General features: G+C 36.2%; 1 protein-coding gene across 1 annotated transcript; it reads left to right on the forward strand.

Annotated features, from left to right (window-relative positions):
- The first annotated feature begins 10430 nt into the window (after positions 1 to 10430).
- Positions 10431 to 12150, forward strand: LOC107794281 (two-component response regulator ARR17). Its single transcript, XM_016616766.2, has 5 exons — positions 10431 to 10963; positions 11052 to 11128; positions 11257 to 11334; positions 11410 to 11477; positions 11699 to 12150. Exons 1-5 carry the CDS (start codon positions 10795 to 10797, stop codon positions 11997 to 11999), a joined length of 693 nt encoding a protein of 230 aa, XP_016472252.1. The 5' UTR covers positions 10431 to 10794; the 3' UTR covers positions 12000 to 12150.
- The last annotated feature ends 783 nt before the right edge of the window (positions 12151 to 12933 follow it).

A 12933-nucleotide genomic window follows, 5' to 3' on the forward strand; every position in this document is an offset into this window, starting at 1 on the left:
CCTTTGCTCCAATAGGGTCAGCATGACATTTGTAATTTGAAAATTGCTCGCCTGAATCCGGGGCAGGACAATTGCACTTGCATAACCTTCATTGGGTAGCACCCGGTGTGCTGCCCGTGAAGGAGGTGGGGGAAGGTTTGGAATATTTTCATTAGCCTAGCGGCCTCTTCTTTGGACTTGAGGTTATAGATTAACTTCATCCTCACCATTCTCATCTACCTCCTCCCCCGGAAGAACATGTCCGAGAGCATCATTATGAGCCATTTGGTACCTAAAGTAATTGATACACAAAAGTTAGAAAAACAGAAGGAAAGAAAAACAAGACACACAAATAGTTAGATAGATAGCCAACACCTTCTAACTCCCCGGCAACGGCGCCAAAAAGTGATCGGGTCCAAACCTACACCACTATAGAGTAACGAGGATGGTCGATGCAGTTTTACCCAACGAGGTCGAGATCGATTTCCACAAGGAGTTAATTTGGTTTGGAGTTGGGTATCTAACTAATCTAGATGTGCGTGTTGTTCCTAATTGCACTTTCAAACTTTATTGCGATTGATTCTATTCTAATTTTATACTATAGTATGCTGAGTGTAAGCTAAGTACAATATTTTTGGTGAATGTTTTCAAGTGTTAAAATACACTAGGGAAGTGACTTCTGCCTAGGTGAGTATCTAATGGGTATCAAGAATCTAGGAAAATCTTGTTATGATTAGGGTCGTTATATAACCATCACACATAAATACTCACTCTATACCTCTCGGTAGTTTGAGTGACTTTGCCCATTTGGCTTTCTCAAGCCCAAATGGGTGTTCATACAATACAAGTGAAATTTGCTCAAGTCGGGTATTACTATCTCTAGGTTTAACCATTTAATTGGGGCTATCAATCTCTTGAGTTTGCCCCAATTCCTTGTTAGCCTAATTTTCCTAGACTTAGTCTCTCTTTCTCAAAAAGAGCCTAAGTCATAAAGGCATGAATCAGTGTTTGCAACCACTAATCCTACAATTTTAACATAAATTAGGCTAAATATCACTAACTCATAAATAATTAAGCCCTAAAATTCAAGACCCATTAAATACCCACACTAAGGTTGGGTCACAACCCTAGCTATGGGGTCTGGCTACTCATAATAGCAGTAGAAATCAAAGATAAAGATGAAATATAAGCCATAATATTAAAGTACAAGTTAAGAATCTAAAGTTTGAAAGTAAATCTACTATAAAATTGCCCAAAAAGGGAAAGACCAGCTGTTCACGTGCTCTACTCAACAAAACTTAACCTAAAATTGATAAAAGGATCAATTTATACTAGGTCAAAATTTTCGGACAATAATGCCCCTGAGGAGGATTCGCAGACACGTAATTTTGATAGCGTCCACGCTTGAGCTTTCGCAGCCGCGTAATAATGAGCGCGGTCCGCATTTATTCAATACTGGGCTTGGATTAGGCTTAGTTTCGCAGACCGTGTAATTTCAACCGCATCAGCGTGAGCTTCCATCATGGCAGCGTAATTTGGATGCGGACCGCATTCTTCAGTTAAGCCTGACATGCAGGGTCTCTGCACCTCAATATGCGCTCTCAGCGGAATTCCCTTTGCGTCCGTGTAATATCAATTCGCAGCTGCATAGTTTGGATGCAGGCCGCGTTCTTAATTTGAGCCCAACCTGCAGAGTCTCTGAACCTCGAACCACGCTCTCAGCGAAAATCTCCTCGCGGCCGCGCTAAAGATTTTGCGGCCGCGCTTTTCCAACGCGGTCAGCGTTTATTTTATTACTCAAAGCAACTTCTCTGAATTTGCTTTCGCGGACCACGTAATAGTGGCCGCCCCAGCGGTGGTCCTTACGCGGCCGCGCTTTTCTGCCGCTCTCAGCGCTCCAGTCTCATCCTTGGATTAGTGCAAGTTTGACTCCTTCATGAGTTGATTATGGATGTTTTGCCTCATTTTGACCAAACCCTGCAAGCAAGTACAATAAGTTAGTTTTTGGGAATACCTTTACGCATTTTTGACTCAAAACCTAAGCAAAAGAGAGCAAATAATAAGCTAAAACCCCTAGTTATCACTTATCCGAGAAGGGAGGCTCCTTGCACACTGGGGGTGATATCAGCCTGGGGACAGTAAAAAGAAGATTGGTAATTGCTTAATTAAATTATTTTACTTTTCTAAGTATATCAATTCTATTTATTAACTAGATTAATTTGTTTTCAGGAAAAGAAGTATGGATGTCCAATGAGCCATGATGAGCTATTCAAAGAGACGCATATTGTAAAGAAGAAGAAAGAGGGGGATGGAGATAGGTGGGTCAAGGACCGGGCTTCGACTACATATGTAAGTTTTTAATTTTCTTTAAGTGTTATAATTTACTTTTATAAGAATTTTTAAATACTAATTTAATTTAAAATAATGTAGGATTGCTACCAAAGTAACATAGAGGCCTTCATTCGTAGTCAGCCAGCTGGTGAATCGGGCGAGCAAACCCAACCTTCGGACGAGGTTGCTGAAAGAATATGGTTGGAGGCTGTTGGCGGTCCAAAATAGGGGAAGGTATACGGGCTTCCTACTAAAACATTTCATCGCTATAGGTGTGGAATGCAAGGAATAGGGACTTCCTCGCAAGGCGAGGAACTTAATAGGGAAAGCCTCTCGGCTATGCGGGAGACAGTGACAAAGCTCACATCCGAGCTAGAAGCGACCAAGGAAAGAGAAAGGCTTAGAGATGCTCAATTCCTTGGCATGCAAGCTCAGATCATAACTCTTCTATCTACTGGAGCTCTTCCGTTGCCCCGGTCTCGTGAGTCACCGCCAGAGGCTCGACCTCCACGTGATCGTTCCTCCCGTCCTGCTCGTGATCGTTCCTCCCTTCCTCCCCGTAATTGTTCTTCCCGTCCTCCACAAGACCGTTCTCTATACTGTCTTGTAGATAAAAGTTCATCAGACGGTGATGATGATGTTTTAGAAAATACCCCTTGACAATTACTTTGATATACTTTGAACTAGACTAATAGAACCAGTTTTGGATTAGATTGAATAATTTTAAACTTGTTGTAATTAGTATTTGCTTGGTTTTGTATTGTGATGTTTAATTGAACTTTAATTTGTTAGTTTTAAAATATTAATTGGATGTTTGGTTGTTATTGTTGTTGTTATTGGGTTTTTGGTTGAATTGGTGGTTATTACATTTGAATTGGGGGTATTGGTATGCTGTTTCTATTTGGCAGGTAGTGTATCTACGAAAACAGGCATATTCTGCCAAACTTAAAACCAGAACCGACCAACCTTGGTCGGTTACTAATAAAAAAAAATTAAATTGCACATTACCGACCAATGTTGGTCGGTTAATGTGCAATGAATTCCCAGAATTCAACATTACCTACCATCTTTGGTTGGTTTTATGCCTGCCCAGTCCAATTTACCGACCAATTTTGGTCGGTATTGTTACATTTTAATTATTTAAAATAAAATAAATTTTATATTACCGACCAACGTTGGTCGGTTTTTTAAAATTTTAATAATTTATACAAAAAATATATTTTCAAATACCGACCAAAATTGGTTGGTAGGAAAAATTAATAAACTTAATACACCGACCAAGTTTGGTCGGTAAAATTAAATTAATAAAATAATATTCCGACCAGTTTTGGTCGGTAAGCCAAATACATTGTCAGATGGTCGTGTAGAGCATACCGACCAACGTTAGTCGGTAATTTCCGACCAACTTTGGTCGGTATGCCATTCCGACCTTCAAAATACCGTCCACACAAAAATAATCGCGTTTTGGACGGTTATTGGCCATTACCGACCAACTTTGGTCGGTTTTTTTGGACAGTATTTGCCGGATTTTTAGTAGTGAAAAGAAATTTCTCTTGCATTTATCATTTTTTCTATTGTTTTTACTAGTGTCATATAAGTGCATGCATTAGGGATTGATTGTATTTCAATCTGCAGTAAAGGATCCGCCAAAATTTCATGCAATTCTTGGGCTGCTCTTATACTACAAGATTTTCGCCAAGCTTCTTCACTTCTAAGAGACACAAAAATAAAGCTTGAAAGAATAAATTAATTAAATATTTGTCAAAGCCTAAATACAAAAATAACTAAATATTTTGTTCGTTATCTTTCGTGTTTTTGGTCTTCTTGCAGATATTGCTTATGGGATTCACCTAACAAGTATTATACATCTGACATAACATATGCCATATATGCAGTTTCCAACATTAGGATTCTTTAGGTATAGCATTGTTTTCAAAATTTTGGAAGCCCATTTTAATAACATTAACACGAAGTAATGATGTAATTAATAGTTTTATAATTCTTAATTTTGAGATTTGAGAGGAATAATTTGGATCTCAATATGTTCATTTATATATTCATAATTAACAGGATCGGAGCTTTGCTTTCCAGGTTATTGCTACTACTTGACTCATGCTTTACGGGATATTTGGTTCTCCTATATATTTTTGTCACATTTTGCACTTATGTTAAAGGACTTAAAATATGAGTACTCCTTTATTGCGTGTGGTACAAATTGACTTCATGTCTTTTTTTCTTTTTAGGGGAATTCTTTTGTTCTTTGTAATTTGTTTTGTTTTGGTTTTAAGGAACATGAGTGGTCAATTCAATTGTAGATGTTGCGGAAGCCGAATATATAGAGAGTGATTAAATCATAACTACTATATCTAAAGGTAGCTAATAAATAGTAAATGAGATAATAATAAAATGAACACCAGAAATTAACGAGGTTCGGCAAAATTTAATTTTTTGCCTAGTCCTCGGACACAATCAACTCAAATTTATTTCACTCCAAAAATATAAGTGAAATACTACAAGAGAAAAAGAAGATTCAAATGCCTTAGGAGATAAGAAGGCAAGTGAGAGATATTTACAAATGAACAAAACCCTTGCTATTTATAGAAGAGAAATGGCCTTAATAATGTCATGCATGACATTATATTAAGTGTGAACATGCAATGTAAATGCATGAAAAATGTATCTACCAATTTCTTCCTAAAAGGAGGCTTCAAATGTTCACACTAGTTCACATTAATCTTGTCAAAATTCAACAAATCTCCACCTTGGCAAGATTCCACTTTTGCAATTTTCTCTTACTGATAAATTTTGATTGTGTCTTCAACTCCAATCTTCAAAGTTCAACAATGTTGATCAAGTTCAAACAATATTGAAACTTGATCGCAGTCACTACTTTTGTTAGCATATCGGCAGGGTTGTCTGTAGTCCGAATTTTCTGCACCATGACTCCACCTTCTTCTATAATATCTCGTACAAAGTAATATCGAACATCAATGTGCTTCGTCCTTGCATGATAAACTTGGTTCTTTGCTAATTGGATAGCACTCTGACTATCACAAAATAGTGTGATGTTTTCTTGACCAATACCAAGATCTCTAAGCAACCCCTAAAGCCAAATTGTCTCCTTTATAGCCTCCGTAATTGCCATGTACTCTGCCTCAGTAGTAGACAAAGCAACCGTTGACTGCAAAGTAGACTTCCAACTAACTGGTGCATTTGCAATAGTGAAAACATAACCAGTAGTTGATCTACGCTTGTTCAAATCACCCGCATAATCCGAGTCACAATATCCAACCAGATACTGACTATCTTCCTGCTAAAAAATCAATCCAACATCTACAGTATTACAAATATACCGTAGAATCCATTTCACAGCTTGCCAATGCTCCTTTCCTGGATCATGCATATACATGCTTACAACTCCGATAGCATGTGAAATATCAGGTCTTGTGCAAACCATTGCATACATCAAGCTACCAACGGCATTCGCATATGGCACTCTTGACATATACTCTTGTTCAGCTTCATTCTTCGGCGACATAGCAGCACTAAGCTTAAAGTGAGGAGCAAGAGGAGTGCTAACCAACTTCGTGTTCTCATTCATGCCAAATCGATCTATTACTTTCTTCAAGTATTCTTTCTAAGATAGATAGAGTTTCTTTGAATGTCTATCTCTTTTTATCTCCATGCCAAAAATTTTCTTTGCCTCACCTAAATCCTTCATCTCAAACTCCTTTCTTAGTTGAATCTTCAACTTCTCAATTTCCTCTGGACTTTTGGAAGCTATCAACATATCATCAATGTATAGGAGAAGATATATGAAGGATCCATCTTCAATCTTGCGCAAATACACACAATGATCGTATTTGCTTCTTTTGTACTTCTGCCGCAACATAAACTTATCAAATCGTTTGTACCATTGTCTAGAAGATTGTTTCAATCCGTACAACGATTTTTCAAGTTTGCACACCATATTTTCCTTTTCAGCAACTTTGAATCCTTCTGGCTGAGTCATATAGATTTTCTCTTCCAAGTCTTCATGTAAAAATGCAGTTTTTACATCTAACTGAACTAGTTCCAAATTCAACTGTGCTACCAAAGCCAACAAAACTCTAATGGAGGAGTGTTTCACGCCTGGAAAAAATACCTCATTGTAATCAATTTCTTCCTTTTGAGCGTACCCTTTGGCCACCAATCTTGCTTTGTAGCGAACATCTTCTTGGTTAGAAAATCCTTATTTCTTTGCAAATACCCATTTGCACCCAATTGCTTTCTTGCCCTTCGGGAGATTGGCCAATTTCCATGTGCAATTCTGATGAAGGGACTGCATTTCTTCATTCATGGCAATCCTCCACTTATCTTCTTCTGAACTTTGGACTGCGTCTTTATAAGTGGTAGGAACACCATCGACTACAATTGAGGCTGCACAAGCCACCGTCTCTATGAGACGAACAGGTTTCTTTATTGTTCTTTTTGGCTTGCTGGTTGCTATTGATTCAAGTTGTTGTTGGGGTTCCTGAGTTGGAATCTCCCCTTCCACTGACTCTTCTTCTAGGGGAAAATCTTCTATTGTTTCCTCGTTTTCTCCCTATGTTGGAAAAATTAATTTTCCCTCAAACTCCACCTGCTTTGAAGCACCATCAGTTTGTTTGACATCTTCAAATGTCACCTTATCTATTATGGCAGATTCATCAAAGGTAACATCTCTGATGAATATAACTTTTCTTGTCTCTGGACACCATAATCGGTATCCTTTGACTCCAGAAGTAATATCCATAAATATAGCTTTCTTTGCCCTCGGATCAAATTTTGACTCTTTCACATGATAATATGCAATTGAGCCAAACACATGTAAAAAATTATAATCTTCAGCAGGTTTTCCATACCATTTTTCAAATGGTGTCTTGCCTCCAATAGCGGCAGATGGTAGACGATTAATGAGGTGGCATGCATATGTTATTGCCTCAGCCCAAAATTCTTTGCCCAAGCCAGCATTGGACAACATACACCGAACCTTCTCCAGCAAAGTCCGTTCATGCATTCTGCCACTCCATTCTGTTGTGGTGTATTTCTGACGGTGAAATGTCTCAAAATGCCATCATCTTCACAAATCTTATTGTAAAGATCATTTTTGTATTCTCCACTGTTATCTGTGCGAAGACACTTTATCTTTCTGCCTGTTTGAGTCTCTATCATCGCCTTCCATTTGAGAAAAATTCCCAGCACCTCATCTTTGGTTTTCATAGTATACACCCACACTCTCCGGGAAAAGTCATCAATAAAGGTTATAAAATAGTGTTTCCCACCTAATGAGGGTGTTTTGAAAGCACCCCAAATATCAGAGTGAACATAATCCAAAATACTTTTAGTATTATGGATTGCTGTTCCAAATTTAACCCTTGTTTGTTTTCCCTTGACACAATGCTCACAAAACTCCAAATTGCAAGTCTTTACTCCTTTTAACAATCCTTGATCTGATAAAATCTTTAAGGATTTTCCTCCAGCATGTCCCAAGCGCATGTGCCATAGCTTGGTTGCTTCTGCCTCATTGTCATCACTGGATGTCACTGTTGCTGTCCCAATAACTGTACTACCGCGATAGTGATACATGTTATTATTTCGCCGGATTCCCTTCATTACCACTAGTGCACCAGAGCATATTCTCATTACCCCATTTTCTGCAACGACTTTGAGCCCCTTTGACTCTAGGGCTCCTACAGAAATGAGATTTTTCTTCAATTCCGGTACATATCGAACATCTGTTAATGTTCTGATCAATCCATCATGGTTCCTTAATCGGATTGAACCAATTCCATATGCGGTAAGAGGATTGTTATTTGCTGTGTGAATAACTCCACATTCTCCTTCTTGAAAATCAACGAACCAGTCCTTGTTGGGACACATATGATAGCTACAAGCTAAATCCATCAGCCATATGTCAGATGGTTTGAATGGCTCAGTTGTAACTAGCGAAAAATCAGAGTCGTCACAATCAGCTACATTTGAATCCATGACAGCCTTTCCATTGTTAGGTTTGGCCTTGTTTTTTAACTTTGGACAATCTTTCTTCCAATGCCCCTTTTCTTGGCAAAAGGCACATTCATCTTTGCTGGGTCTGGATCTTGACTTAGATCTTCCTTTCTTCGTTCTTATATGATTTTGAGAACGACCTCTCACGACCAGTGCTTCTCCTTCTCCACTCTTTTGTTTTTCTCTCTTTCTTTGTTCATAGCTGTACAAGGCAGAACAAACTTCTTTGAGAGACACTTCATCATTCCCATGAAGTAGAGTAGTTTCGAGGTGCTCATACTCATCGGGAAGTGAACTTAATAACATTAAGGCCATATCTCCATCACTAAAAGTCACGTCCATATTCTGCAAATCTGTCGCCAACTTATTAAAGCTGGTGATATGATCATTTATTATAGTACCAGGAACATATGTGAAGCGTAACAGTCTTTTTTTCATGTAAAGTTTATTTTGACTGTTTTTCTTCAAGAATTTATCCTCCAACGCATTCCACAATTTACTTGTAGAAGTTTCTTTTGCGTATGGATACTTCTATTCTCTTGCGAGGTAAGATCGAATGGTACCACAAACAACGCGGTTGATAATCTTCCAATCTCCTTCTCCGATATTGTCTGGTTTATTTTCTTCTATGGCAATATCTAGCCCTTGTTGAAAAAGGACATCAAGAACCTCAGCTTGCCACATCCCGAAATGTCCTGATCCGTCAAAAATTTTAACTGCAAATTTCGCATTTGACATAATTCTTGTCATAAGCGAAGATGCCAACGACGTATTACTGACACCCGATGTGGACTCTTCATTTTTATTATCTCCCATTTTGCTATAGATACTATTTATTTGCTGACAGTACAGAACACCAAAGTAATTCTTTTCTGATGTGGAAGTTCAGACTATGCTGCAACCACAGAGCATACTAAGATAGAACTTTGGCTCTAATACCAATTGTTGCGGAAGCCGAATATATAGAGAGTGATTAAATCACAACTACTATATCTAAAGGTAGCTAATAAATAGTAAATGAGACAATAATAAAATGAACACCAGAAATTAACGAGGTTCGGCAAAATTTGATTTTTGCCTAGTCCTCGGACACAATCAACTCAAATTTATTTTACTCCAAAAATACAAGTGAAATACTACAAGAGAGAAAGAAGATTCAAATGTCTTAGGAGATAAGAAGGCAAGTGAGAGATATTTACAAATGAACAAAACCCTTGCTATTTATAGAAGAGAAATGGCCTTAATAATGTCATGCATGACATCATATTAAGTGTGAACATGCAATGTAAATGTATGAAAAATGTATCTACCAATTTCTTCCTAAAAGGAGGCTTCAAATATTCACACTAGTTCACATTAATCTTGTCAAAATTCAACAGTAGAGACATACTTATATGTAGCTTTTCATGTAACAAGCAATTATATACCATATTTTTAAACGAAAAAAAAAAAAAAACAATTGACAATGTCACGCTTGGAGAACTTGGAAAAAATCATTAAACTAATCAAAGAGTACTATTTCCCGGATAATCCATTGAATATAATGCTATTGATATTATTTATTTTAAATAAAAGGTACGAGAATATCAAAGATATACGAATTATATGTTAATCAATCTTAAGACGACTTTGAAATTTTTGCTGCTTGGCTATCTTAAGACCATGAGTTTACAAATTATGTTTTCCTCTTTTACGCTACTTTTTTGATATAGTAAAGATTGATTTTTATTATTATAAAGATTCTAACAATAATTATTCATGCATATTTTGATTTTCTTTGCTAACAATTTAACTAGTTATATATTTCCCTCTTCAGATTCAAATAGAAGCCACAAAATCTCCATGCTCATCTCGCGAAATGAGGTTGTCAATAATTCACGAGGATAAGGCAAGATCATTTTGACCCAAAAAAAAATGGATTTCAGAATCTCAGCGTTATTGCCCTCCTTAATTAACATTAAAAAGTAGATTTTGATTTTCTTTGCTAACAATTTAACTAGTTTTATGTATAAATTAAAAAAGAGGAAGTATATATTTCCCTCTTCAGATTCAAATAGAAGCCACAAAATCTCCATGCTCGTCTCGCGAAATGAGGTTGTCAATAACTCACGAGGATACGGCAAGATCATTTTGAACATAAAAAGTGGATTTCAGAATCTCAGCGTTATTCCCCTCTTAATTAACATTAAAAAGTAGATTTCACCAGATTTGATTTTGAACACTCCGTTCTTTTTCATATACAGTAGTATATATATAGAGAGAGTAAAAGATATCGTAATTCGTATATGAAGACAACATTTTACTAGTAACATTTAAACATTACAACACCCCTTCTGTATAATATGAACAAACAGCACTGTTTTCTCACTTCTTCTCCCTAGAAAATTTCTGGGTTTCAAGTTGTGACTATACACTTAAAAATTCTGTTTTTCACTTCTTCCGAAGTATATTTGTGTCATGGCGAGGAACGGAGTATTTTCGCGGCGGTGGAGGGCGGAGAAGATGGAGGAGTTTGATAATTTATGCCCGTCTTTGGATTCTGATGAAGTTCATGTTCTTGCTGTCGATGATAATCTCGTCGACCGGAAAGTTATTGAACGGCTGCTCAAAATCACAACTTGCAGAGGTTGAATGAAAATCCAAACCCCTTTACCCTCAATTCAGTTCTTGCGTTTTTATCAATATGAGTAAAAGAGTGTGTTTCAATTGTGCAGTAACCACTGTGGACAATGGGAGGAGAGCTTTGCAATTTCTTGGATTGGATGAAGAGGAGACCTCTGTTGGGTTGAATGTAAGCAACTGTAGTCATATACTATATAGAAGTTATTATTTTTATGCAAAATTTAGAAAAGAAAAATTGAAGATTTTGATTTTTTGTTTGTTGTTATTGACTGTTTTTTTATATGGTTGATATATCAGGGTTTGAAGGTGGATCTGATAATTACTGATTATTGTATGCCTGGAATGACTGGCTACGAGTTGCTCAAAAAGATTAAGGTTCTTATTCAAACTACTACTTAAATTTTGTCTTTGATGTTTGTAAGAGTTTTGCTAATTTGTTTGTTTGAACAGGGCTCATCGCTTAGGGAAATACCTGTTGTGATTATGTCATCTGAAAATGTTTTGACACGAATTGACAGGTACTTTCATTAGCTTGTTGTTTATAAACTTGGTAAAAGAAGAAAAATAACTTTGATAAGATAAAGCTTAGACCTAACTGCTCAGAAATGATAATGTATTAGAAGTAATTCTATTTGTTGTGTCAGAGAGATTTATTCATTGAGAATAATTTTATATCTCTACTGGCCTCAACATTGATTGGACGTTTTCTTGATCTAAACTAATTTTAATGTTAAAACAGATGTTTGGAAGAAGGTGCTGATGATTTTCTATTGAAGCCGGTGAAACTGTCAGATGTAAAACGATTAAAGAATTACATAGTGTTCAGCGGAGATCAGTTTAGAAGAGAAGCCAAAACAATGAACAAAAGAAAGTTGGCAGAAACATCTTGTGATGATTCGCCTACTTCAATTGACCTCTCATCAACTCTTTCATCGTCTCTTTCTACTGATTCATCCACACATTCCACTGGTTCATCCATGCCAACATCACTAGTTTCACCAACAAGACGACTCAAAATGAGCAGCAGCCAAGATTTGTAACACTATATTGACTTATGTCTACAGGTCCCTTGCTTATGAGTTTTTTCTGCTTTTTTATTCACACAAGGTTTACTAATGTTTTTAAATGAGTAGTTACCTAACTAATTGGAACAGTGAATCGTATTGTTACTTTAAATATGTTACTGTTTTCCATTGTTACTTAAATTTTAACGTAAAGTATCGTTAAATTCGTCGTTACGTAACAACGAAAATTGTCACCGATTTGGTGTGCCCACGTCGTTATTTTATTTTTGTCTCTCATCTTTCCCTTCTTTATTATTAAATAATCTTATTTTATCCTTTATTTATCTTTTTATAATAATTTTATCCCGTGCCTTAATTTTTTTATTGATTATATTTGTTGTTGCATGACATTACGAAACGACAACAAGTAATATACTATATTCCAACATTATATATATCAATAATACATTTATTCATTAATATATCCAGGATGGTTGGAATTAAATATTGGGATTCAGATTTTATATGAATACAGATACGATCTTTTATTAAATTCCAGATCTTGTCTGCTAAAAGGAATATTTGGTTCTGATTTGAGGTAGACATGTTTAATTTGTTCCCTTATTCTAAGGATTTGGGTCGATCTTGTTTGGGCCAGCGAAATTGGGAGGTGTGTAGTGGGATATTGGTTTTATAGCCTATTTGGCGAGCTATAAAAATCAGCTTATTTTAAGAATTGCTTTTGAAAAAAATACTTTTGGAGAGAATCAATTTGTGTTTGGCTAATCACTCTAAAAAATACTTTTGAGCAATAATTTGTGTTTGACCAAGCTTTTCAGAAAGTGTTTTTAAGTATCAAATTACGAACAAGGACATGAATAGATTTACTTAATACTTAATATATAAATAAATAAATAATCTTAAAAAAATATTATTACATGCAATAATTAAATCTTTTTATTTTATTTAA

The sequence above is a fragment of the Nicotiana tabacum genome, chromosome 12, assembly GCF_000715075.1.
Source record: "Nicotiana tabacum cultivar K326 chromosome 12, ASM71507v2, whole genome shotgun sequence".
NCBI lineage: Eukaryota > Viridiplantae > Streptophyta > Magnoliopsida > Solanales > Solanaceae > Nicotiana > Nicotiana tabacum.